The following is a 27,835-nucleotide window of genomic DNA, read 5'->3' as shown; positions in this document are numbered from 1 at the left end:
ATGCCGACGGCCAGCTGCAAGCCCTGGAAAGCAACCAGGCAAAACTACCACGCCTCCAACGCCGAGTGGCTGTAAAAGATTGCAGGCACCAGAGACAAAGTTTCCCTGCTAACAGCGATGTTGTTAAATCCCTCCGTCAAAGGATGGGGACACCGTGTTTGGTGACGCCGCGCAGGGGCCCGGACACAAAGCCAGCGTCAGCGAGGGAAACAAAAGCTGGCCCTCGAAACAAGCAGGAGGAAATGGCGAGGAGGCGAGAGCCAGCCCGCAGGGCAGGCGGGCAGCGGGAGCAGGGGAGGAAGGAGGAGCAGGGACCGGTTTCCGGCATGTTTGTCAACACTGGAAGGAGGAGGAAGAGGAACGATGTTTTTTTTCCTTCCAGCTTTGTGCAGTCACACCCATCGAGTGCCTCAGAGGGAACTCCAACCCCACCGCACCCCGAGGGAAAGGGGCTTTCACAGCGGGGAGGGTGCGGTGCTGCAGGGGCCAGCGGGCACTGCATGGACCCCGCCGGAGCGGTGGGTGGTCGTGGGAACCATCCATCCCTGGGCAGAAAACCCGCCTGGTCCGTGCACCAAAGCCCCCGTCGCTGCCAGACCCGCAGCCGTGATGGCCGCCTGCGGCGGGGCCAGGGCTGCAGGGCTGCGCCCTGCTCCGCTCTGCGTTTATTCACATGGCCCAAGCGGGCAGCTCGGCCTCGCAGGAGCAGCTGACCCCGCGCTCGGCTTTCCTGCCCGGGAAGGAGCCTCCCAGCCTTTCCTCGCAGCTGCCATGAGAACAGTTATCGGTCGGGGCTGCGCGGGGGCCCTGTCCCGGCACAGGAAAGGAGCGGTCCCTTCCCCTGCGAAGGTGCAGCCCCGGAGCCAAGCGAAGCCAAAGAGCTCGGGAAGGCGCCAGCTCCGGTCCCCAGCCCCGGCACTGGGACATGTAAGAGCGACGGAGCCCGTCCTCGTTTGCGTTGCCTGTGGGTAGAAATCATCCTCTCCGCAGCACCGACTCTAAACCACAGCAAATGTCTCTGTAATAGCCCAGGCACCGCCAGACAGCAGTAAAAACCCAGAAACAAAATACTCTCGAGCAATTTCCGCGCCCCCCACAAGATGCCAGAGCCAGGACAGAGAGTGCCAGGCTCACCCGGGGAAGAGCAGCCTCGGCACTGAGGCTTCACTCTGATTTTACAGGTGGATATTTGGAGGTTCCACTGTGATTTTACGGGTGAGACATTTTCCCCAGAGCTCCAGCTCCAGGAGCGAGCAGCTTTCACTGCCGTAGATAAAGCTTCTGGCCGCGCTTGGCGTGCATAAAAGGCGATAGCAACAGAGAAGAAACCCAGGGGAGAAGCCGGGCTCTGCTGTTACTTAATCTCTGGCTGGCAGAGAGGAGGAAGCCTCTCCGGGCCGGGCAGCCGCAGCTGGAGCAGGGAGGAGGCAAAGCTGCGTCACCGCATCAGCAGCATCGGGGTGGGGGAGAGCCGAAAGGCAGGGTTTGCCGATTTTAGACAAACAAACATCCAGCTGAACACCCTGAGTTTCGGTTTCCATTCCCGAGGTGACATGACTGACAGCCACAGAGGGGTTTCCCCACGAAGCCATCGTTGCTGCCCTGGGGGGGGGGCGGGCCTCAGCTGCAGGCCCCCCCATCCCTGGACACGCTGCGTTTGTGCGCTGCACAACTGTCTGAGGACAAGCTGGGACCCGGGAGGGCCTCCTGCGAAGATGCTCGTGCTCCGGTGCCACCCCTAAACCAGCCCAGAGAAACCCAGCGACTGAGGAACCGGCGATTTCTTGCAGCCCCCCGCTCCCTGGCAGCCCCCGGGCAGCAGCGCCGGCAGGACCATGGCATGGCCCTGCTTGCACGGCTGCCGGCTGGATGCCCGGGCGGCCCTTTGTGCATCTTTCCCAAACGCTGCAGGCTGCTCCTGCGGGTACCCAGAGGAGAAAACGCAAGTGGCTCTGCTTCCATCACCAAACAATCCGGAGAAAAACAGGGACTTGGCATGAGTCATCCGCAGCCCTTATGTAATTTGTCTCTGGATGCGAGTCCTCCACACCCGGCTGGGAGCGGAGCAGCCCCGGGCTCCCCACAGGAGGGAAGGGGAGCACGGCTGAGCACCCGGGGGGACCCCGGGAAGGCAGCTGCCGGCAGCATGGGGCTGGCAGAGCGGGGACGTGGGACCCCCAGCCCTGCTGCAGGGACCCCAGGCTCACGCGGTGGGCTGACCCACTGGGATTCACCCCGATGCTCCAGTTGTGGGGTGCACGACCCCCGCTGCAGCCCTGGGAGCCCACCCCGGCTCCGTAACAGCACTCGGCCGGTAAGGGCAGCCTCACCGGGGAGGCCTCGGGACGTCCCCAATGCAGAGCCCCAAATCTCGGTGTTGCTGTCGGCGCTGTGGGGAGAGCCTGCCTCTGGCCTGCAGGCAGGACATGCTCCCCGTGAGTGATGCTTTACCACCGCTGCTGAAACCGGGCAGAAGAACCAGGAGACAAGCCAACCACACGCACCCCGGGACTTTCCCCTGGCCAGGGCGTCTTGCTCAAGCCCCAACAGCCGCATCCTTTCTGCATCCAGCCCAAGGCCAGTTATCCACAGGTGAACCGGGAATCTCTGTTTACAACTGGCTGTAGATAACTTCCCCTTGCTTCTCCTTCTCAAGCCTTAGCCCCAGACCTACCACGAGTTACCAACGGCCCTGCAAGTGCCCAGCCGCCCTCCGCAGAGCCGGGAAGCACCGCAGCACACTCAGGAGAGGCACAGCCCCCCCCGGGAGTGGAGCACACTGCCAGGGCATCCCAGAGCATCACAGCCGGTCCCTCTGGGGACACAGGGCTGCACCGGCAGCACCTCCCTGCCCGGCTGCCCCAAAAGCTGCTGCAAAGGGAGGGGAGGATTGCACCAGCCAAAATCTGTCCGCTGAGCTTTGTTGCTTGGATTGCTCTTTACACCCCTAGGAAGCATTGCTTTGCAGGGCAAAGTACACCCACACCGGGAATGCTTTGCCGGCGAAGCGATCTCTAGTCTCCGGGACAGGTAAAGGTGTGTGGAGCCGGGCAAGAGCTGCTGCCGCCTGCCAGCTCTGTCCCGGCACTCGCTACTCTTTGCCACGTCCCCAGCACAGCTCACACCAATGTGGAGATGTCACAAACCCTGTCCCACCCCACGCTCAGATGCCACCTCTCAGACACCCTTAAAGAGGAGCCAGGAGGCCCTTCCAGCCATGCCTCTTCAATCCAGCCATCTCCTCTCAAACCACAGCCCCTGGACAACCTGGATGGGTTTGTCCAAAGCAGAGGCGGCTGGTGCAGGGCGCTCAGCCCGCAGCTCTCGAGGGCTGGGCAAATGCATCACCGCTTTCCAGCCCCCGGCACTGCGAGGGGAAGGTGCCCCTGTGGCCACGGAGGGACCTTCACTCACCGTCGCAGCGCAGGAGCAGAGGGCTTTGGGCTAGAAACACAGCCTTGGGTCCGGCTCAGCAACGCTGCTCACGCTGGAGAGGCAAGAGGTTCACAGTGATCACAACCCTTTATATTTCCTCGGTGCTGTCCCAAGTACAAAGATAGCACGGAAGAAATGACTGCGGTATCTTAAGGTCAGGCACGCTGGGAGGGAAAAGCCTCCGATTAGGCAGGACTCCTCCTAATCAGCTGTGGCCCCGGGTTCAGGCTCAGCTGAAACGAAACAGAATCTAATGCCTTAGAGGAATAAATCATTTTTCTTCTTGATTGCGTATGATAACTCTTCTAAATACAGCTCAAGGAGTTGGCTGCTATCAGCGCTGGGTGCAGCCGGGTCCGCCCCAGCCGTGCCATGGACGATCAGACTTTGGAGCTCACCAGCCCCGCGCACACCCTGCCCATGCCGGGCACAGCCCAGCCCCGCACGGCACCCCGAGAAGCCCTTGGCTCAGCTTTGTAACCACCGAGTGCTTTTCTAAATTAAAACCGGCGCTTTGCAGGCAGGACATTATGGGCAGCACGGCAGCGGGTGCCTGGTGCCGAGTTTGCTGCTGGTATCGGAGACGGAGATGGCATCTGGTGCCAGAAGCAAAGCCCTGGCGTTCAGGGACAGCCCTGCCACCCCACCTGCACCGTTTCAGGCTGCGGCTTTCAGCGTAGGCACGGCTCCAGGGAGATTTTTCCCTGGGATGATGCTGCATCCACCCACCTTCAAATCCCAGGCAAAGGGTGGAAAAATAACAAAGTGACCCGAGTGCTCCTGAACAAGAACAGATGTGCAGAGTCCATAAACCCCAACTTTTTAAATGACACCTAAACTACCTCCGGAAAGACGCCGCTGCTCACAGCATCCACTGCGACCTGGGGACGCGCAGGCTGGACCGGTGAGCATTCGAGGGCTCCCCACCCACCGGTGGGCACACGGGCAGGACAGACAGACGTCCCTCTTCTGCTTCGCCCGCCTCATCTCAGCATCTTTTCAAACTCAAAAAGCCTTTTGAGGTAACTGCCCCCCGACACCTGCTGGTTTCAAAGCAAAGTGCTCCCTTCCTGATGGCCGTGTCCGTCTCACACGGGTTGGATCTGACAACAAAACTCATTCTACACAAAATTTGCTGAAACCCCCTGAAAATACCAAATTGCTGAAGCTACGGCAGCTCCTGCCCTCAAGAGAGGATGTGGGAACCTTCACCCAACCACAGAGGCATGAAGAGCTCCCTTCCAACCTCCTCCCTGTCCTCCAGGAGCACCAGGGACCCCAGTGCCCACCGCAGGGGCTGGGGGACACCAGGACCCCCAGCACCGCTGAGCCATGTCCTCACCCACCCACCCCAGTGACCGCAGCTGAATGGGCTGCAGAGCGGATGCCGTGCCAGAGCAAAACCCCCCCAGCCCCACACACCTCCTCACCTCCAGCCCCATGGAAGGGGCAGCCCGGCCACAGTCCCCCTCCCCGGGGTGGGGAATTATCGAATCACCATAGAAAGGTTTGGGTTGGAAGGGACCTTAAAGACCATCCAGTGCCACCCCCTGCCCTGGGCAGGGACACCTCCCACCAGCCCAGGTTGCTCCAAGCCCCGTCCAACCTGGCCTTGAACCCCTCCAGGGATGGGGCAGCCACAGCTTCTCTGGGCAACCTGGCCCAGGGGCTCACCACCCTCACAGCAAAGAATTTCTCCCTAATATCCAATCTAAATCTATCCTCCTTCAGCTTGAAACTGTTACCCCTAAATTAGTTAATATTGATTTACTAGGAGGAAGTAAGCGACAGTCGAAGCCGGCCGGCCTGGCAGAAGAGGCAGAGTTAGCCAATATGGGGTTGATTTAATGGTTTTGCTGGGGCTGTGACACACAGAACTGGAAGTTTCCGAGCAATGACCCCTTGGCTAACGAAGAGGGACTCTGAGAAATGGACTCTGCATCCATGCGGACACACAGCATCCATCCCTCTGCTGCCGTGGGAATGAGCCAAGTGTCCGCTTAAAGCAGAAATGCAGCGCAGCAACCCCGGGGCTTCGTCTCTGGGCTCTTCCCCTGGAGCAGCACATGCACACGAGCTCTCCGCTCCATCCCCTGCTCCCAAAGGTGCCTCCCTGGAGCTCCGGGACACGCCGGCACAGCCACAGCTCCTAACTCAGCCCAGGCAGCCCCGTGCCACAGCCAGGATGGAAGATCTTCTCCATGACTGCTGCTCTCTTCCAGCCTGGTCTTGCAGGGTGGCACCAACCTTTCCAGGTCCTGAAATTAAAAGCATCATCTGCAAAGAAAAGAAAATAAATCCTTCTATAGCATGAACACGTTTGGGATAAAGCCGCTCCCGCTCACAGAGGTAGCACTGAAATTGCCCAAACTCACAGGTCTGGCAGGGTCCGCACCAGCGCCGAGAGGTTTCTTTTCCTCCTTCCAACAGGACAATCGCCCTCTCCTAATGCAAAACTCGCTTCTTGTCTGCCTTTAACAAATCTAAAGGGTTTTTCCCCTCAACTTTCACTTCTCCCAGTGTTTTACCAGACCAGCATCCCCAGAGACAGCAGATTCAGACAAACAAAGCACCCCCTTGTCTTCCCTGTGGTTAATAAACCCCCCAAATGCAGGGGCGCATCCCAACCCAGCCACTCCTGAAACACCCAGGACACAGCCAGAGCATCACAACGTGCCCACCACCCTCAAGGGTTCGGAACATCTTTACACATGTGCAGACAACATGTATAGAGTACACAGATGTGTGCATTTATGCTTAAATAAAAGTGAAAAAGTTTTCCTGCACCAACCTCACCCCGCTTTGCAACCCCGGCTGTGGCAACCAGACGCAGAAATACAATAAACCAGCAGCGCTCTTTCAAAAAAAAAAATATTTATTAGCTCATTAAAGTGACCTGTCGTCGCTGCTGCTGCCAGATCAAGTTTGTAGAAACCCCAACACTTCAAGCACCCGCCTCCTTCCAGCCAGAGACAGTGTGAAATCGCTGCAGCCGCACGGCGCGTGTCCGGCCTACAACGGGACCAGAGGAGACTCGCAGCGAGTCCAACGGTGGAAGGAGAACGTGGGGGGGGTCATCACCTCATTAGAGAACGGCTGCTCGAACCCGGCGGGGAGGGAACGGCAGCGCCCGGCTCCCGTGGGATGAGGCGCCCAGCGAGATGCTGCACCAGGGTCACACCTCCTTAATGAAGCGCAAGCTCCTCGGAGCGCTGCCATTCAGCTCATCTCTCTGCACGTTCAACAGCACGTCTCTGCCTTACAGCACAATCTTCACAACAAAAGGGCTTTGCTTAAAGTTCCAAAGAATGGACTTTTTTTTTTTTTTCTTTTTTTTTTTTTTTTTTTTTTTTTTTTTTTGGAGAAAACTATAAAGAGACCCTAAATCCTCAGAAGTTACAGCTCTTCTCGGCCCCTCTGGGGTTTCTCTCTCCCTGCTCCTTCCCCCAGCAGACCTGGGCAACCCACCATGACCACTGCCACGACAGCTCCCGCTTGTTTCCACCACCAAAAGCCAGCATCACACGCAGAAGGCAACCTCCTGGGGCTTGCACCCGCGCTGCCACGCAGACCCTCTCCCTGCTTTCAATGACCACACGCATTCCATGGACAACCCGCTCTCACCGTCCCCGCTCCCTCCCCGGAGCCCCCTGGGGACGGGGAGCAGCCTGACACCTCCCATCGGATCACACCAGACCCCTCGGCAGCCGGATCGGTGCCCACTCAGCGCTTCGCCCGCTTTTCTTTTCGCTACCACCTTCTCCCTGCCCTGTGCCCTGCTCCTGCTCTAACTGATGCTCCTCCAGCTACGCCTGCAGACGAGGCAGGGCTGACGATCTAGAACGGAATAATTATTCCAAGAGAACGGGGGAGGAAAGCTTTATAAAAAAAGTAACATTTTGGGTTTTTCTCCTCCAATCAGGGCAGAGCATTTTTGCCTTTCCCTTCTCCAGGTATCTTTCCTCCCCCACCTTCCCTCTGACCTGAACCTCCTCATTACCGACGTGAGCTGCTCTGAGTCTCGTTAACCCGTGCCCCTCATTACACCGCTCCTCGTCCCGCAGCGCAGCCAGAGAAAAGGCAGTTCCACCCAGAGCGGCACGGCCAGCGTCCCTCCAGGCAAGTCCCCCTTTCACTTCTGCTCTGCTTCGTCGGCCACTGCGGTCACCTCAATGGCGGCGGTGGCGTGCTCATCCCCGGTGGCCTCGGTGGCACCAGAGGGGACAGTCACGACCGTACTCCCACCGGGAGCCATTTGTGTCACGTTCTGGATGGTCGTGCCAAGTCCCGGCAGCGTCAGCAGCTGGAAGGGGCTCACCACCTTCACGACCGTGCTGCCATCCTGGACCGCAGCTGTGCTCAGCACCGTCAGGTTGGAAGCGTCCGGGTGGATCTCCACCGTACCAGGGAAGGTGGAGCCGGCGGAGGCCAGTACCGTGTACCCTCCCAGCAGCGGGGAGGCCGGGGAGCTGGCGGCAGGAGGCTGGGACGGGCTTTTCCCCAGCACCGAGGGCGGGAGGGCTGAGACAACTTTGCCGAGAGGGAGGTTGGTAAGCTGGGAGACAGGCACGCCGGGGGTGACCGCGAGTTGCGCCGGCTGGGACAGGACTTGGGAGGTGATGGCAGCTGGTCCGGAGGTGGCCCTGGTCAGCCTGGGACGTTTTAAAGGCGTAGGGACGGAGACGGGCGTGAGGGTCATCAGGACGTTGTTGAGGTGCTGTGATTTGTGCTTCAGCTCCTTCGCTCGCTTGCGGTGCTCGTCACACTGCTGCTCCAGAGCTGGAGAGAGAAGAGGGTCAGCTCAGCCCAGACCTGGGATGAGCTTCCCAGGGAGCATGGCAATGCCTGGAGCAGCAGCAGCCAGTCCCACCGCGGCTGGTTTAACGGGTGCCAGCTTTAACCCAAATCCCACTTTCTTACACAGAAAGAAAACATGCTGGCAGCGATGAGAAGTGCCGGAACACCAGCATGTCCTGGGGGCATACCTGCCAAATCCCGCGTGTACTGCTCCCTCGAGCGATCCATCTGACACTTGTGGCTGGCCAGGACCTTCTTGACCAGATCCAGCATACCGAAGTTCTGGACTACGTTGTTGAGTAAAACAGCATCTTAAAAATAAAGACACAGATCTTTGAGGAAGCAAAAAAAAAAAAACCTACGCGGAGTATTTATAGCTTGGTAAAAAGCATTACGACAGCAAACACACTCAGCTGAGACAGCCAAAATCTGCAGGAGGGTAACGCAAGAGGCTGGGGAAGAGGATAAGACAGAAGAAGCCATGAGAAAGTGCAAGAGGTCACTAGCGTACCAACAGTCCCCTCCTGCTTAGCAGGGGTGATAAGATATCTGCTGGCACAGTAGCTGCTTGCTAGATCATTACTTGATGGCTTAAATTCCACCTCACTTCCTGAGCCAAGTGTTTGTCTAGACTCAAAGCCAGCAAATAGGAAGCCCCAGGCAAACAGAATTAGAGAATTAAGGCCACCAGAAGCATCCCCAAGCACAGCTGAAAGCCTGCCCGGAGAGCAGCCAGAAACGAGATTTACTTAGGATGAACTATATCCCTATTGTGCCATCCAGATATCCCTAAGGAGAAAAAAAAAAAAAAAAAAAAAAAAAAAATCCACAAGCTCCTCTCAGTCCTGAGATGCCTCTGAGCGCCTGTGCCCAGGTCCTCACCCCCGAGCTGCAGCGGGGGATCCTGCGCTCGCTGCTGCAAGCCCTTCATGGTCTCCACCAGCTCCTGGTGGAACTCGTGGATCACTTCTTCCAGGAGACCCGTGTCCTTCAGGCCTCGCCAGAAAGCAAAGGTGTCATCTGGAGAAAGAGAACACAAAGGAGAACCTCAAAATCCTTGGAGGGGGGTTTTAGTGGTGATCTGCTCTGAGGTCCCCTTCTGGCCCCTACGAGGGTGAAGTCCTGCTGGGCTGCAGGCACAGGGTGCTGGGACAAGAGGGTGCACCCGAAGGAGGGGCAGCTGGAAAAGGACATGCTTTCCCCATCCTCTGTCACAGACGAACAGGACACCAATGCTATAGAAAAGCCCATTGCTCAGAGCAACCACAGGAGCAAGAATGATTTTATGGCCCCTCTGATTTATTTTATTTTCCTCCTAGAGCCTCACCAAGCATTTGGCCTACGCTTGTGGCATCTTAGTGCTTAGAACAGTTTCATCCCAAGACAACACTGTGGTCAGACCGCACACAGGCAGGACAGAACGCAGCGCATGCGCTGGTAAGCGGCAAACGAATAATCCCGGTGGAGGCTCAAGCAGGGCTGCTCCGGCAAGAAGGGAGCTCCTCATCCCTGCTGCTTCCCCCTTTCCCTACATCTCCATCCTCTGTCCTGGATGCGCTGAGCCCAGCAGGATCCCAGGATCCCAAGCCATACCTCCAATGCTGGTGCTCCAATCGCTGGCCTCCTCACATGTTTCTATGGTAATTGTAGCCGGAGATCCATTCACTGCAACCAATAGCAAAAATGAAAAGAAAAAAAAAAAAAAAAGTCCTGATTTTTATCTGTATTTTTCACAGGCTGTTTCTGCGGGAAGCACTCCTTCACTGCATTTCTGGAACTTCTCCTTTTTATTGCATAGGACCCCTTTTATTGGAACGCAGCTCTCAAAGCTGAAGGGAGGGAGACACCCAAGCGGAAGGTGAAGCCGCATGCGGTTGCTGTGCCAGCAGTACTTATTTTTCCACACTGGAGGGCAATACCCCAGGGATCGCTTCTGCAACCCTTGCACAAGAGCACATGCCCAAGAGCAGCGTTTCCCTCCTGGCCCTCCCTGCACACACACTAGTACTGCTGAGGGCAAAAGTCAAACACATTTAGACTCTGATTTTTTTGGGCAGTCCTTTTTTGCCCAGCTTACACTTTGCAGGACTGGGATGCCTGGAGGGTTTCTAAAGCCTCGAAGGGGAGAGCATCCCGCCGCTGCGCAGGGATGAAGGGGGGCTCCCCTCCCTCCCTCCAGCTCTGCTGAATCTCAGCGGTTTTGTTACCATAGAGCCAGGGAACCGGCATCACTCGAGCCATGCGCAGGAGCGGGATGAATGGGAATCTGGCCAGAGACCCACGGTGCTGCACGGAGCGTTTGTAATGCTCAGCCGCTGCCATTAAATCCAATTACTCTGCAGCCTTCAGGGCGCTGGTTATTCCAGTGCAGCCCAGCAGCGTGGGAAGCGTCTCCCTGTTAGCGAGCTGATGTCCACGTCTAACGGGAGGGCTCAGGACAGGCTGCGTCGTGCATTGTCATCCCCACCGCAGCACTGGGATGTGGTGCCCGAGGCGCTCCGCGGAACCGGCCAAGGGCTTGCTCTGCCCTTGCTCTGCTCCCACAGACACCATCAGGAGCTCGGGACGTGGGGCTCTTTGCGGGCTGCTCTTAACTCTCAGAAACAAAAGGAGTTAAAAAATATAGATGTACTTAGAAAGCTTTCCAATAAAATAGTTGCCAGTAATTATAGGTCAAATTAAGTGTACGGCTACAGCTACGTAGCCACAACATCGTTTAAATCCAGTTTTACAAACTACATACACAAATGCAGATAAAAAAAAATAAATCTGTTGTACCCTCTAGTTCTCTTTAATCTTTCATCAGCAAACCCGATAATAATTCAGCCAGGGAGCCTTAAATGAAAACCCCTAAATTATTCTGGAAGCAGTCAGGTTAGAGCTGGGAGGAGGAGGGATTCCTACCCTGGCACCCTGCACAGCAGAAGCCGAGCTGATCCCTGCGGACACAGTGCCCGACCGGCAGCAAGTAGAGAGGACTTCATCGAGCAACGACTACAGTTCCCTTACAGATTAATTGCAGTCTTCTGCTTCAGCTACACAGTTTGGGCTAAGGCAGGAGGCCAGAAGGGCAGCTCTTGGGGTCACGCAGTGTTGCAGAGAACTAGGTGAGTTATTGCATCTCTGCCGAGATGCTCTAACAATGACCCTGCCTAGCTCTGCTACGGGGAATCCTGCAACAGAGCAGGGAGAGAAAGCAGAGGATAAAACAACCCGCAAAGCCGAAAGGAGAGGCAATCACAAGGGGCATTGGTTACACGGCGTTTGTTGTGCTTTAATGCTTCAAAGCCCCTGTTTAGGGTGCGAGGAATGGCTGGACGTACCATCTGCAGAAGCGGGAGTTAGAGGGATGTACTCCGTCGATGTCTGGCTCGTCAAGGACACCCTGGCTCCAGTCAGGTCGATTTTGGTGCTCCGGCAGGTGTTGGAACAGACCTTCGTGTGCTGGTAGAAATCCAGCTCTCCCGAGTCCATGATTTTCCTGCAAGTCAGGGAGCAAGCACAGGGACAGGCACGTCAGCGGGAGCAGAGAGCTCCGAGACGCGGCTCCTGGCAGCCTTCACCCTCAGACTTCTCAAAGTCCCAGATGAAAAGCAAAAGCCAGGAGAGCAGGCACAGGCAGCAGCCTGAGTTTCCCTTGACAAGTCCCCCCGTGTCCTGACCTTAGAGGTAGCATTAACTAACAGTTAATTAAAACAGCATCCACAGCCTGCTCTGTACTGGCGACACGCACAAGTCCAACCACCACGCAACATTCCAGAGATGGTAAAGCCTTTCAGGAAGCTGGGATGGGAAGGAAAAGGCCCATCGTGCTGCAGCTGTGGCAAAGGACTGGCGCAGATCCGGTTTCTGACCACTTCCCTGCCACAACCTGCATCCTCCTGTGGGATGGAGAAGGGGAAACGGGACTTCAGCCCTCTGAAAAGGTTCCTCTTCAAGTCCAACCCAGAGAGTATGAATTTCCTTAGTCCAAGAAAAAGTCCTTTTCTTTGCCGCCGGAGCACTCAACTTGGGCTGAGAGGCTCAAGAGACACATGAGCTTTTCCTAAGGATATATCCCTGTAAAACTAAACACACTTTGAGAAGCTTCAGCACAAACCACACTGCTCTCAGCAGACCTTCTGCTGGCTAGAAGCCTTCAGGGAAAACTTACTGTTTAGACCCCAACCACTGCCATTCCCATAACGGCAGTGAAGCGGGGAGAGCTCTTCCCTGTCACCCCAGGCTATGCTCCCATGCAGCGGTTTTATCCCTACCCTGTGACACTGTACAGGGTCCTCCTCCCCGGGATCTCCTGATCTGCTCTGAGGACACCCCTCACCTTTGTACGAGCAACACACACCAACCCCCAGAGCGCCCATGTGTCCCTGGGGCTCCCCACAGCAATGGCAGAACCACCCTGTCCTTCTGCTCTTCCACCTCCCAACAGTAAGGCAACACTTGGCCTCCAGACAAGCTGATTTTGGAGATGGTCCCACCTCTCTGAACAGGCTCTTCTGCATGGGGGTCTGTAATTTTAACTAGGAACCCGTGCCGGGACTGATGAACTCCTGGTTTGTTGAGGAATAAGGAGAAAAGAAGGTCCCAGTCTGGTCCCACCAGCACCCTTCCCCTGCAGCTTCCAGCAGAAGGGTCAGCTGAAGCCTCAGCCCAGGGTGAGACAGCAGGAAGTCTCTTCCTTCCCTTTTTGACTCTACACCTCAAAAAGAAATGTGGCATAACCCTATTTATAAGCTAAAATAAGGCCTTTCAGCTTAAGCAAAGGGGGTTGCAACATTGGCATATGTGATCTTCCCAGTCTAAGCACATTGGCTCCAAAGTGTCCCCAGGCTTTGCTGGCCAACAACAACCTGAGCTCCCATGGGCCACTGGGCTTGCCTTCACACATTCCTCATGAAGTTTTGTTTGGGTTTTTTTGTTTGTTTGTTTTGGTTTTTTCCTTGAAAGACCTGTCTTGCCAAAGCATAAGCCTATTATGCAAAATCTACAAGACCAAAAGCTGCTTAGAAGGAATATGGGAGATGCCTGCACTGAAGCAGAATAATACAGGCAAAGGCAATGTCACCCTGTGAAAAGAGCACAAAACCACTGACAACTCCTGGGCAAAGAGGTGATGCTTTGTTATCCTGCCTACAGGCAGAGACAGATTTTAATTAAATCACAGTCTCTGGCTGGTGATAAAGAAGACCAGAGAAGAATTAAATTGTTGTAGTTAAGACTAGAGAAGAGAAATGCTTGCATAAATAAGCTTTAAGTAAGTCCTTGGGGAAAAAAAAAAAAAAAAAAAGTGATGTAAAGCAGACGTGCTGCAATGGGAGCGTTAGTTGATGACCAGACTGACTTCCAGTTGGTAGGTCACACTGAAAACCCATAGACAGCATGGCCCGACCACCAGCAGCCATTAAGATTTTCAATGACCTTATGCCAGCTGAGAACTCAGGGCAGTTCAAGTCCTAAAAAGACCAGGGAAACATTTCTTGCCCCGGATTATTCCCTAGGCACAAGGACAAAGCAAAGCTGCACAGAACACATTTGGGGCCAGGCTGTTAAGACAAACGTCCAGCGGTGCATTCGCTCTCCCAGCGGAACAACTGTGCCAAAGGCTCTGTTCTACCCCACTGTTATCCCCCAGAAAGAAGAAGTCTCCATTGTTGTTCTGCAGATACAAACGAAGAGACTAACCGGAGCATGATCCCGTTCATCCGGATCGCCCGCTTCCAATCCTTCAGGGTCGACTTGCCTGCCAAGTGGACAAACTCCTTGGGACTAATTAGGTGATCGTCAAACTGCAAGAGGCAGAAGTGTGACATCAGCGTGACAAGCCATAAAACAACGCAAGCGTGTCCCGCGAGCATGATTCAGCAGCGGAGCCAGGCTGCCTGGATGGCATTTCCCAGTGCCCAGCAGTGGAGCTGCACCACAGCCTCAACGTGCTGTTTAAATAATAGCACCAAAACAGATGGCTGACACACACTTCTCCACCTTAGAGAACACTGACCGGGTTAAGACAATTTAAAGCCAAATATTGCTTTCATGGTCGATTAACAGCTGCTCAAAGCCAAGGGTGTGGGGTGTGTACAGCACAGAGGAGTTTGCTAAATGCCCAGCCCAGGCTGTGAAAAACACCCGTAGCTTGTTCAAAGTATCATTAACCGCAGTGAGCTGGTGACACTCCCACTAACAAGATCTGGGCTGCCCACGGTGACGTTTGGATCCAGGGGCACACTATGCCCTGCCCAACTGAGGGAAGGAGAAGCCCATTCAGTCTTTGACCTCCTGCTACCGAGACCAACCACTGATACCAGTGAAACCTCTGGCCTCTCTCATGGCACACACCCATTTCTACCGAAAACCAGCTTTAGGGAGTTGGCATACACTGTGTCAGCTGCCAGCTCTTCTCCCTTCTTTCATTGTCCTCCGTACCCAGCTGTGTCTGAACCCATGTGCTGAGCTAAAAGCAACCTGCAGAACAAGGCAGCCCTCTAAAAAGCTGCTTTACAGCCCCTCTCAGAAAGGATTTCCCAAGACCAAGCCTCCTATGTTGACTAACACAGAGCTCACTCACCATTACTCATGAGAAACTGGTTCTTCTGTACAAGTACATGGGCTTTGGTGCAAAGAGAGGACTAATTTTAGGCAGCAGCAGCATTATCTGTGGCAGTACCTGTCCTCTGCCTCTGGGATGGAAAAGACCCTCTCTCCTACGAAGGGCAAGGACCATCCTTTAGAAATCCCTCTTGCAACAGAGCCCAGAGGCGGCACTCCCTCAGTGGGATATTGTTTAGTCTGTGTACAATGCCCGTGATGGCTTACGACAACATCACTCATCATATGTTCCTGAATTCATGCAAATTTTAAGCATGAGTTATCCAGGACACAGCAGAAGCTCTTCAGTAGGTCCCCCACCAATAAGCTTCTCAACAAATTCTCAACTTCCCAACCGAGCAGACACTGGAAGTGCCCAAATTTCTCCAACTCTCCAATAAAGCAGCTAAATTGAGGCAGCATCTCTTCAGCCAGGACTGCTCAACTTGGCAGAGAAGACCAGTATCAGGTACCACGGTACCAAGAAATTTCCTCCTCTCCCACCACAATGTGGTTTTGATGCAAAGCAGCTTATCGAAGTCCATCAAAACCAGGATAAGTCAGGTGTGCCTGCATGTGGGCATGGGAAGGCACAAATCCAGCGTCGCAGCCCTTTATTCTCACCTGCACACACTTCACGTTGATCCCGGGGCACACAAACTTTCTCCAGATGAGATTGGCTTTGCTGTCCCCGCAGGTGATGGGGTAGACAATCTCTGCCTCCAAACTGTCCTCATCTTCAGCCATCTTCACTTCTCACAAGGAACAGAGGAAGGGAAAGATCCAGAAGAAATGTGAGTTGCAGCCCCCAGTTCACCACCCCAAGTCGCACATCCAGTGATAAAGCACTTTTGAAGCTCAGGATTAAAAACATAAATGTATACAACGCACAGTGTGGTGCGTTGAGGTTTCTGGCTACCACTCAGTTGCACTTCGCTACTAAAGCATCCAACCACCCAAATTTCTCAGGCAAAACAGCACAGGCAGATTTATACTGATCTGGCTGCAGCTGAGTGCACGAAATCTGAGAAGTCAATGGCCAGGGCTGAAAAAATTCCATTCGTGATAAAAATTAAAGGAATGATGTTGTTCAGGTAATTACACATTCACCTTTGGTTTTAGAGCACAAATGTTTTTAAGGCAACTCCAGCCCAGCTGGTTACAGTCTTTGCTTGCAAAATTCACTTTTACTTGTAACCAAAGCTGGTGAATTTGCTGCAAAACTGACGTCCCCCATCGCAAGCTGGAAGGGCAGGAGCCGGCGACGGCCAGACACAGGGTCTCATCCTGCACCAGGAGAGGGCAGCAGCAGCCCAGCCAGCAGCCAAGAGCTCCCTTCCAGTCACCCCGCAGCTGCTGGGCTCCCCTGGATGCTGAGGAGAGCATCCCTGGGGCCCCCAGGAGAGCATCCCCGGATGTTGGGGACAGCCAGCAGCTCTGCACAGCAATGGCTGGACCTTCTCGGCCAGCACCAGTGCAGGGTTGTGCCACATTGGGGTGGTGGAGCTGGCGCAGCTCAACCGAGGGGCTACTGCACGGGCTGAACCTACCTAGGACCGCTTCCTTCAGATGCGTGGAGGCTGTAAAGGCAGCAGCAGCTGCAGCAGCTGCATTTTCGGTCTCCAGCGTATCTTCGTTTATGTCACCACTGGTAAGAGAGTCAGAGAGGCAGAGTTAAGCCACGTGGATGTGCCACCCCCACACCCAATGCCCCACGGAGATATTGCTTCCAAAGTCACTCGGACTACATTTTCCCACAAGAGCAAAAAGTCAGCTCTGTTTTTGAGAGGCTCAGCTCTGTTTTTCCGTACGGAGATGAAGAGCCCCCTCCAGCAGGCAGGCATGCCAGCCCGCTGCCAGCAGCCCAGCCAGCTCTGCCTCGCCTCCCTTTTAATCCCATCCCCATGGAGCTGCCTCCGGCACAGCCCGTGCTGGGGAGCTGGCGAGGAGGGATGCTGTCAGCACAGCCCCTCGCTCAGAAGTCGCTGCCAGCTTCTGGCAGCTTTGCCTGAGAAGATTTCCCCAGGAAAAACATGTGTGAAACATGCTGCCGCTGTCTGGGCAATGGACTAGCTGAATCCCCCGGTACGCGGGATGCTCCCAGGAGCAGGACCTCAAAGAGCCACAAACATGCTATAAAGGAGTTTGACAAACCCTAACAGCAGATCCATCACCAGAGATAATGTAACGTGAGCTATAGACTCTCACAATGAAATCTCTAAGCCTTTTACAACTCAATATACCCATAATATTAACTAATAGCTGGATATCCGACTGCTTTCATCCTCCAAACCCAGAGATTTCAGGCTTCTCTTGGTGCTTTGCCAATGGAGACACACAACTGGTCCTGCACAGCATCCGCACCCCCACTGTTCACCCACTCCAGCTCTCACTGCAGCGTACAGAGCCCCAGGCCCCTCTAACGAGCTTCAGTGCACACTCAGATGGGAAAGGCATTTAGGGGACACACTCCTCGCCGCCTCGGCTCCCAGCAAGGGAGGAAGCCCGTGCTGGTACCCTTATGGATCCAACCTGTGCATCCCAGCCAGGTCTCAGCATGGACCATTCCTAATGGGCTTTAAGATGTGCATTTGGTTTTGATATTGAAGATGTCAAATTACAAGCAAGCGTGTCCAGCGGGGGGGAAAACCAGTTGACTTTTCACATACTTCAACATATAAATTTCCTAAGGAAGACTGCAAGGAGAAAATAAACTTGAAATCTACCCCAGTTTGGTACCACGGGTGAATTATAAGAATGGTCCTAGTGACTCACTGGCAACCGCATTTCCCACCCGCAGTGCCACAAGGACAAGCAAATTCAAGAGCAACTGGTTTTTCCATGCTGGCCTCTTAACAGATTGCTCCAGGGTGGAACTGCAGCTTCAAAGCATCCCTCCCCTTGCCAGCCGCAGGGCAGGTACCTGGTGGGGAGCAACCCCGAGATAAGGGAACCTGCGTGGGCGGCAGCTCAGCCTCACCGGGTGAGTAACTCGGGAGACGCGGCTTCCGAGAAGCGAGAGCTGAAGGCAGCCCCAGTTGTGGAAGAAAGGCACCACAGGATGCCACACTGCCGCTGCAGCTCACAGCGACCAACAGCCCAGACCCCTGGGAGGGAAAGGTGATGGACAACGCAAAAGGACTCGAAAAGGTAAACTCGGAGCTAACGCATTTGCAGACAGGTAACTATTACAGAAATGGCAGTTCGACATGAGAAAAATGGAAGAATTGTAACCTGTTTTTTCTTCATCAGCGTGCTCCTTGGTTCTTGCATTTCTCCAGATGCATTTGGAGAAAAGCCAGCAATACTACTTCAGCAGGACGACAGGGATGCAAGACAGCAGCCACGTCCCGACGTGCAAAGCCCAGCACTCCACAGCCCTGACTCTGATCTGCCTCCGCCCGCCACCAGCCCAAAACTCTCCACTGACTTGTCAAAAAGAAACACCCCAGCAGAAAGTGAGCACTTGAAACAGAGCTTCCCCCAGGACTCCATCACATTCGCACTGCTGCAAAAAATGACTGAAAGGCACTACTGGATTGGGAGAAATAAGCCAGCCCACACCTTAAACTCCATCCTCCAGAGAAAAACAAACAAACCAACTTGAACAGCTTGTATGAAAAACTCAAGCAACAAGTCTGTGTCTGCCATGGACATGTAACTGGGAGTGGGGGGAAGAAAACCACAAGAAAAGGTGAGTTTCTCCACGCTGCTTCCCCCATCCCATTCCAGAGGAACAGACTGAGGCAGATGCAGGAGAAAACTCAAACACCTTCCAAGCCCCAGCGGTGCATCCCACCAAGCCGGTCCTGCCTTCGCCGGTTGCCATGACGAAGCCAGGGGAAGGATGGCTCTTATCTTCCTCCCTGGGAGGATCCATAAACCATACGGGAGGGAGAGAAGAAAGTGCCTGCTGATAAAGCAGCGGGCTTGCGGCTCCTTACTCCTCCGCTCCTGCCTTGCCTGGAAACTTCAGAGAGAAAAAAAGTCTTCACCAGAAACCTGCGGTGGGGATGCTGATCAGAAATACAAGCACCTCAGAGCATCAAGTACAGATCCCTTCCAAATACAGAAGAAAAAGGAAAGTTTCTTGCTGATTATTACTATTTTCGCATTGCCCTCTGCCTTTTCCAGTCAATCTTAAAAACACGGGAACTAATGAACTCTTAACCACTGGTCATTTTTTTTTTTTTTTTAAATAGCAAAACCATACCCAAAGGAGCACTAGAAAAAGGCGCCAACCCCCAAACTGAGTCTGGCCGTGACCCCAGCCTCACGATTTTTAAGTGTCACATAAGACAAGTTCAAAGCTGGCTTCCCGCGCAGCAGTGACTGAGCCAAAGCCGAGGAATCCCAGCCCGTGCTTGCAGCCGCTTTCCTTACGCCAGCTGGGGCTGCAAAGGGAAAACAGAGGGAGAGGGAGCCAGCACCGCTCCGGCGTCTCCCCGGGAGGAGCGGAGCCCAGCAGAGGCAACCATCCAAGGCTACGGAGAGACCGTGGGTGGCTCGTGCTGCCACCCACCACCAGCCCCACTGCCCTGCTTGGCAAGGGGAGTCCCAGACCACAAGCCCAAGATCCACGTCCTTCCCATCGACCCACTGCTGTCCCAGAGCACGTGGGAGCGAGGAGCTTGCATGGAAAACCCTCAGGGAATCTCTTAATGCCTGCTAAGATATGCTCTGCTCATAGCTGCGACTAAATAAAAATCATCCTCTTTCTGCTGGGCAGAGCTGCCCTCCTCCTGACCATCCAGGGGACACCGGGAGGATGAGAAAAGGTTTCCAAAGAAAAATAGGAGGGGAAAATAAGAACGAAAGAAGACCAAACCGATTGAGCCAGCCTCTGCCACGATCCGTGTTCCTGCATGGCGCTGCGTTGCTGCACGTGGGTCTACAAATGCTCAGAGCCACATTAAAACCAGAAACTGTTCTGCATCCAAGAGAAGCCACATCCCAAGTTTCACATCTGGCTGCTTCCCTACCAAGGGATCTAAGGAAGTCAGTGTGGGCCAGAAGGCAAGAATTAAGAGGAGTGGAGCCTTTCGTCCCCACCATCACCCTCTCTTTTGGGAATGGAAAAGGCTCTCGGGAGCACTTGCAGACCCGGGATGCAGAGGAGGAGTGGGGCAGCTCCTGCCCGTGGCGTCTCCACTGCCTGCCCCAGCGCTGACAGCTCTCGCCCCTGCCTGCCCCTGCCTGCTCCCTACCGGAATTTCATCTGTTAATGAGCTTTATACGAGTTACAGCACAACAGGGCGAATGGTGCCCACGCTGTGCCCTGCTGCCCTGCCCCGAGCCAAAGGGAACCGACATAGGAACAGCAGGGAATATTGAGAAAAGGAGACGAATGTCTCTTTTTTGTGGACAGCAATAAACAGCCGCTCGCTTTTCAAGTGCAGGGACTTCTGGATCAGACAAACCTGCCTGGATCCAGCTTCAGGCGTAAACTTGGATTTTCTGTCCACCGAAAGAGCAAAGCACTAGAGTGTCTCTGGGCACCATCCCAGGAAAGACTGTAGAGAAATAAAGCAGAGAGTCCATCGCCACATGGGCCTCCAAGGTACCAGCCAAGCCCCTTGGCCATGGAAACAAAGACTTGACCAACGTGCACCTGAACAGGCCAGACCTGAACGAGCAACAGCCCCGAATCTGAAATGCCAACAAGAAAGGCAGAAATTGGGCAAAGCAGCAGGACTTTAAAAAAATCAGACGCACTCACTCTGTTTTTTTGCCTCTCCATCCAAGGCCACCTCTCTCACTGCTATTGCTGGCAGCGGAGGTTCCTGAAAAGAAACATGGCCCCAAACCCGCCTTGAGAAGGGGAGCCCTGCCCCTCATCTCATGCAGGCCCGCAGCTTAGCAAAGCCATCATTAAATAAATAGCAGAAAAACATTGATTTAGCTACTGGTGTCCTGTTCCAACCGGATTTGTGTCCACTCCAACATCCACATCCACTCAGAAAAGATGTTTTGGTTTGGTTTTAGGGTTTTTGTTGGTTTTGTTTTTTTTAAAAGACATTTCCCCCCATCCATCCAAAACAAACTGTTGCATTGCTTTTTATTCTGGGTAACACCAGCTTAAAACCACCAGCGGTAACTCAGCTTCAACAGGAAAAGTGGAGCCTGCTCTGCCCTGTAAGCTCGGAGCTGCCGAGCCCACAGCCCTGGGTATGGTCCCAGGGGTGTCAGCGAGGACCTAACGAGGAACTGGAGACTGCCCGGGCATCGCTGAGGTCCCCACTGTGAGAAGTGGTGCAGAAGTAAGTAGTAGGTGACAAAATAATGCCCATCCCAGATGGCTATGACCATGAGTGGGAGGTTTCCAGCACGTCACCTCGGTGTGCATCAACTCCATCTCTTACCCGTGCTGGGACAGGTTGGTGGTGACCAGCACCGTTTTCACCTCCTCCACGCCGCCTCCATCCACCGTGCCATCGGGCGTCGTCACCACCACCACCTCCTCCATGTGCACGCTGACATCCGGAGTGGCCATCACCAGGCGGGGGCGGGCAACGATGGGCAGCCAGGCAGGAGGGCCCTCGGTCACCGGCTGCCTGCGGAGAAACGAGGGGAAGCCCCATGTCAAAAGGTCTCCTTGCTAAAATTGGTCACGGAAAGACCATCGGTGCGGTGGGAACAAGGGGAGAGGGGGCTGCAGGGAACCTGCGCTCCTAAGAAGGGGATTAGCAAATCCCCAATGGCTCCATCCCAGGAGGAGGGATGAGGGGAGGCTGGTAACGCAACACACACGCTCCACAGGCTGGGTGAGGATGATGGGCACGGAGAGAGGCAAGAGGTGAGGAAGGACTGGGGCACGGGCAGCGAGGGGCAGAGTGGAATGGTCCTAGGGGATGGGAAGCAAGAAAACGGCCCTGGCATTCATCCAAACCTCTAGGAAGATATTTAGTTTGAAGGTGCGTTTCCAAATGTGTTTCAAACTACCTCGGAAGAATTTCACACTGCTGGAGGAGGTCGTCACCGTCTCCTCCACAGCAGAAACGGGGACTCTCCCCGTTCCTCCAAAGTCACACACAAAAAAAATCAAATTAAAAAAGCACTTCAAGCCTGCAGAAACAAAGTGATATCTGAAAACTGTTTCAAAGCGTGCATTTCTAATAAATCAGCAATAGTTTTAAGACAGCACTTAAAACCGACTTCAGCACCCACCCCTGCAAAGCCAGTATTTCACAGGCAAGAAGAAACCTGGAGGAAAAAAAAACCCGCAACCCCAGTTCACGGAAGGCACAAGGAGTCTGGCATCTTTACACGCTGCCGGTTGCGCCACATCCGCGGCTGCTCCAGCCTCCGTGCTCAGAGCACAGCGTCACCCACGGGGAAAAGCCCCGGTCCCCCGGGGACACATCGCCCACCTCTCCCGCCAGCTTTCCCGGGGATTTTAGGTAACTGTAGAATTAAAAGTAGTTTTAAGCCATTCAAGCAATAGGAGAAGAGAGGTCAGAAAGGGAAATAAATATCCTTTACCAACCCATGCGTATACACGCGTGGATAAACATCTTCCAAACACCCCTGTTATCATTAATGTTACAGGGACAGCGCGATAAAGCTAACATATACTATTTAGAGCCAAAAAGCTGTCTGCAAATCGGCTTCTGCTAAGATCTTCAGCCCTGTGCCACGAGGGAGCCAGGTCTGCGTTCCCCCCTAACGCCCGAGCGGCACTCGCCCGCACACGAACGCCCGGGAGTTGAGAAGCAGGGGACTACAAAGCATCTCCTACAGCACCTATAGCACGGTGCAGTCTGCACAGAGGCGCAAGGGTGTAGTTGTGCGAGCGCTGCCCTTGTCAACCTCCGGCTCCTCTGGAGTCCTCGGAGCACGGCGGAGGAGCCGCTCGGCCACCATTAGCCACCCGTGGAGCCATGCACTGACCCGGTGTGTCTGACCTGGCTCTGCAACGCCATTCACACCCTGCAGAAACACCTGCCTGACCCATGCGAGACAATCCACGGGGTTCACCCGTGCCATGTGGCTGAAGGTGGCCGGGTCCCTCCGACACAGCCCAGCGTGAAGTCACCAACACAACAGTTTTTGCAGCAGGACGGACCGAGGGCAAGGTGAGAATAACAGGAGGGTTTGCTAGAAACCAGCGTTTTAGCGCCTGCAGAACCAGGCAGGGCTGCAGCACACCAGCCACAGCCCCGTCCCCATCGCTCCTCCACCGGGACGGCAGCTCCCTGCGGCACCCGCTGCCTTTATCGAGATAAAAGCTGGGTGCCGCACGCTGGTGACCAAAGATGCAAAACACAGTGCAGATGCTTGGCTGCATTTTTTTTTTTTTTTTTTTTTTTTTTTTTTGCTGCTCTATCCCTACTCCTGCCTGCCGTTTTGGGGTAAAACCCCTCTCGCAGCCTTAGCGTTGCCCATGACGGGCTCTGCCCTAGTGCCCGCTTTCGGGATGCTCCCGACATCCCGCCCAGCTTGGATGGAGGGGCAGCTGCAGGGGCAGCACGGGGAGGCTGGAGCTCCCCAGGCGCGTGTTGTTGGGCTTCCCGCGGGCAGGAACCAGCGTGGGACAGGGAAAAACTGGGCTGAAAACACAAGAAATCAGCAGCAGTGGGGTGCAGCTGGGGGGCCGGGGGCTGGCAGGGAGCTCCCCCGGCTCTACCCAGGGCTCAGTGCACCCCCGCAGGTCTCTTGGGTGGCACTGAGCAAACTTTGGCGGCTGCAGGAAAGATTTGGGGTGAGGAAGGGGAAAAAAAGGGAAAAAGAAAAAAAAAAAATAGCATTGCGCCACTGGGAGAGGAAGGAGGGATTTTTGGGGTGGAGGGCACAGAGCTGGGGTGCTGCAGCGTGGGGAGGGGGGGACGACAGGGCTGCTTGGGGGGGGGTTGCACTGGGTGTGGGGGCGCACCGGGTTGCATGGGGGGGTGCACTGGGTGCAGCGAGCGAGGGGGGTGCACACAGAGGGGTGCTGAGGGGGATGCATGCGGGGGGGGCTGCAGGAGAGTGTGCTCGGGGGGGGGGGGGGGGGCTTCATCAGGGGTGCGGGGGGGTGGGCACAGCAGGTGGGTGTTGCACAGGGTGGGGGGGTACGGAAGGCGCAGGGGTGGGCGAGAGGGTGCACAGGGTGGAATGGGGGGGGGAAACGGAGTGCAGCGGGGGGATGCGCGGGAGGAGGGTGGCACGGAGGGGGGGGCACGGGGCGGGGGGGGGGGGGGGGGCAGCTCTCGGTGCTCCGCGTGGCGCCGCGCGGGGGGTTCCCTCCTCCTCCTCCTCCCTCTCCCCCCCTCCCCCGGCGGCGGCGCGCGCGCTCCCGCCGGCGGCGCCGGGCGCGAGGCCGGCGTGGGGGGGGAAGGGAAGGGGGGGGGCGCGTGGGCGCGCTCACGCTGGCAGCGCGTGAGGGAGGGAGGGGGAGGAGGAGGAGGAGGAGGAGGAGGAGGAGGAGGAGGAGGCGGGGGGGGGGGGGGCGGCCGGGCGCTGCCGCCGTCTCCTGCCGCTGCCGTAACGTCCTGACGCTCCGCAGGGACCCGCCGGCCGGACGGCGCGTGCGGAGGCCCCGCGGGCGGGCTAGGCCGGGGCGGGCCAGGCCCAGCTCTTACCTCAGGGCCGGGGGTCCCGCGGCCCCGCTCCGGCTCCGGCGGCGGGCGCTGCGGCTGGGCGGGCGGTGGGTGCGGGGAGGGAAGGGAAGGGAGACCGGGGTTGGGGGGGGGGGGGGGGGAAGGGGGGGGGGGGTAGCGGGGCTCCGCCGCGCGCGGCTCTCGGCCCCCCGCGCAGGCGCAGGGCCGGGCCCGGCTCCCGGGACTTATTTGGCGGCGGCGCCGCGGCCCGAGCCGCCTGTGAAATAGGTGCCGGGGAGCGCGCGCTGCGCCTGCGCGCGGGCGGGGGCGCGGCGCGCGCTGGACGCGGGGGGACCGCGGCTGGGGTCCCGGGTGTGTGACCTCCCCCCGGGTCCTGTGTGACACCACCCCCCCCCGCCCCCCGAGTCCTGCGTGTGTCACCCCCCGGGCCCTACAGGCCCCGCATGTCTCCTGCGTGTGTGTCCTCCCCGGGGTCCTGCATCCCCCCGTTGTCTGGGGTCCTGGATGACCCCCATGTCCCCCCCTCCCCGGGGTCCTGCATGTCCACCCCCAGATCGCTGGATGCCCCTCGTGTTTCCCCTGTGTGTCCCCCTCCCCGGGTCCTGCATGCCCCCCTTGTCCACCCTACGGGCCTCTGTATGCCCCCCGTGTCTCCTGCGTGTGTTTCCCCACCCCGGGCCCTGCATGCCTCCTTTGTATTCTGTGTGTCCATCCCCGTCCCCCCCCCCGGGGCCTGCATGCCCCCCAGGCGTCCTGCATACCCACCCTGTCACCTGCATGTGTGTTCCCCCACCCGGGGTCCTTCATGTCCCCTTTGTCCCCCCTCTGGGGTGCTGGATGCCTGCCATGTCTCCTGTGTGCCCCCCCCCGACACCCCACATGGCCTGCGTGCCTCCCCCAGCTCCCCACCTGCGTTCCAGGGTTCGTGCATGCCCTCAGTGGTGCGTGCCCCCCCTGGGGCTGTGCATGCTGCCCTCCCCTCGCATGCACCCGGCGTGTGCCTGCTCCTCCAAACGTGCCCAGCGCTCCCGTGTGCCCCGCCACGTCCCCCAAGGCCGAGTGCCGTGGGGGTGCTGGGTGTGCGTGCCTTCCCCCCCCTTCCTGTGGGTGCATGTGCACGGGCCAGAGGGTGTGCGTGCTGTTTGGGGGCGCAGAGCCATGCTTGTGCTGCTGGGCAGGGCTGGAGGCTGCCAGGTTTCAGAGGAGGCGTCAAGGTGCCATCGGTGACCTTCCAGCCTCTCCCTCCCCCGCGCCAGGCTGGCCCCGAGGGAGAGCTCCACATGTCTCCTTTCCAAGACGTGTTTCCCTGTTACGGTTTTAAGAACCCAGGACAATTTATTGTCATTTAGACAGTGATTTTATCACCCAGTGACCCCTCCCCACCCGAGAAGGGGGATCAGGAGAAAAACAAGGAAACACAGGGACTGCAATATAAACAGACTTAATAAGACTGAATAATTAACATTAATAATACTAAAGACCAATATTGATCCCAATACCAATATAAAACACGGTGTATTATCCTCAGCCCATTCCATCGGCAGGAAGCTGTGCACTCCCAGCAGGGGACAGCAAATGTCGGACACCGCGAGCCCTGCGGCTTCGGGCCTAGGGGTCTGGCACTGGGGCAAGGAGTTCTCTGGTCCGCCGCCATCAAGGGAGAGGGGAGCGCTACGCAGCAAACTTTCTAATTTATGTTGGGTGTGACCTTCACGGTATGAAATAATCCTGTTGGCAGCTTGGGTCAAGTGCCCGCGTTTCGCTCCTCCTTGTCCCTGCACCTGGTGAGCTCGAAAACACTGAGACTTGAAACCCACATAGCATAGCTGGCTGTCGAGTAAATATTTTCACAAATTCAGACACTAGAGTCTTCTAAAAATGCCATCTTCCCTAGCAGTAGAGGAGACCTTAACCGAAAAGTAAAATTACTGCCGGAGAAATTAATCCTGTGTTGCTCGGGTGAGGACATTCACTGGCGCCCACAGCACGCTGCGCGGCGCTGCTTCGCCTCCCATTCAAAAGGCCTAATAAAAACTAAAGAGATAAAGAAGTCCTCCGGCGACTCTTTTACTGTCCTTATCAGCAATGAATTATAAAAGGGGAGATAGAAAAGTGTGTTTTGCACCTGGAGGAGAAAGTAGCCATGTCCGTCTTTCGATGGAGTGGCAGTTTTTGACGCAGCCCAGGGACATGGTGCAGGTTTGCTCCGTCACCTCCCTCCTACCCCAGGTGTCTGCGAGCTGTCCCTGAGCTTTGCAGACTCTTCCGTGGGTGTCCTGTGCAAGTTGTCCCTGGAAGGAGGGGGGACACCACGTGGTGCCGGGGGTGCGATGTGCTCAGGCACCACAGGCTCGGGGGTTTTCTGCCCAGAAGCCGACCCCGAGCTGCTGCGCCCGAGACACACGGCTGCGTATCAGCGCTAAACATCGTGCTGCAATTCCCCTCTGCAGGGTTTTCCCCCGGCCACCTCGAGCTCTCACAGGTTTTGGTGTCATTTCTGCCATTTCTGGGATTGCCCTGCCGGCTGTGCCCGTAAGGTCTGGGGTTTGACTGACGTGCAGTGATTTTGCAGGGAGGCCTTTTCGCGCGATCTTACCACGTGGTGCTTTTTCTGCAAGCGGGTGGTTAACACGTTCTGAAAAAGGAAGAGCCAGACCAGAGGCCCGAAAAGTCATGAGTCCCTTTTTGGAAACGCTCTCGATGTGTTTTAGTTCTGTCGGCTTTTCACACCTGCTTGGCCAGTGGCTTTTTCTGCCTCGCGTTCAGCTGGTGTGGCTGGCCCCTCGCACGCGCGTTTGGTCTGGTTAGCAGCATTTTTCACGTGAATTTCTGTCTGATAGATTTGCAGTGGTTTATTTAATGCTTATTTTTCCCAAGGTTCTTCCTTTCCTTTTTCCATCCCCCCCATCCAAACCAACCCTGCCCGATAACCAGCTGCCAGCTCTGTTTTACTTTCCGATTTACCCAAGCTAATACTCACTAAAGTGATATTTCACAAGGAATTGTCTTTCTTTTCCTTCTCCAAGATAGCCAGCAATGCTAATTCACCCGCTGGAAGTGGTGACGCCCTTTTCCATGGAAGCCTGTCTGTATTTCTGCCGTCTCTGTCAGTGGCTCCTGGGGGCCCTGCGCTGGCAGCTGTGTCCTCGGGGCCTAAGAGGGGCTGGATGGGGCAGATAAAAGGTCCCTCTGCCACCATAACCGGCGCCCAACGGCAGAGCCATTATAAAAGCGGTGAGAAGGCGGCAAACCCACAGCAAGGCTGCTCTGCTCCAGTTTTCCCAGCAGCTGGTGGCCCCTTGGAAGGCAAAACCGTGCTTTTGCTGTCAGATGCTGGGCAAGGGGGTCCTCCCTGGGCTCCTCCGTGGGCTCCTCCCCAGCACCCAGGGCCAGGAGGAATTCGCCTCCTGGCACCTTATCTGCCTGCTGCTCCCCGGTCTTATCGGCGGGCAGGCTCCTCGCAGCCGTAGCGCCTGGGA

General features: G+C 56.1%; 1 protein-coding gene across 2 annotated transcripts; it reads right to left on the bottom strand.

Moving 5' to 3' along the window:
• Positions 1 to 6,292: 6,292 nt before the first annotated feature.
• On the bottom strand, positions 6,293 to 24,510 carry GMEB2 (glucocorticoid modulatory element binding protein 2). Of its 2 annotated transcripts, XM_063350223.1 has the most exons (10): positions 24,378 to 24,510; positions 21,180 to 21,371; positions 16,368 to 16,465; positions 15,442 to 15,569; positions 13,915 to 14,018; positions 11,556 to 11,713; positions 9,826 to 9,897; positions 9,115 to 9,252; positions 8,421 to 8,543; positions 6,293 to 8,214 (listed from the first exon to the last, which is right to left on the bottom strand). In XM_063350223.1, exons 2-10 carry the CDS (start codon positions 21,308 to 21,310, stop codon positions 7,568 to 7,570), a joined length of 1,599 nt encoding a protein of 532 aa, XP_063206293.1. In that variant the 5' UTR covers positions 21,311 to 21,371; positions 24,378 to 24,510; the 3' UTR covers positions 6,293 to 7,567. The 2 variants fall into 2 exon arrangements, with proteins under 2 accessions (XP_063206293.1, XP_063206294.1); XM_063350224.1 differs by lacking the exon at positions 24,378 to 24,510 and having other exon boundaries at positions 15,442 to 15,564; positions 21,180 to 21,206.
• Between the last annotated feature and the right edge of the window lie 3,325 nt (positions 24,511 to 27,835).

The sequence above is a fragment of the Chroicocephalus ridibundus genome, chromosome 12 (assembly GCF_963924245.1).
Source record: "Chroicocephalus ridibundus chromosome 12, bChrRid1.1, whole genome shotgun sequence".
In the NCBI taxonomy this organism is placed as follows: Eukaryota; Metazoa; Chordata; class Aves; order Charadriiformes; family Laridae; genus Chroicocephalus; species Chroicocephalus ridibundus.
This window is presented reverse-complemented; position numbering and strand designations above follow the sequence as displayed.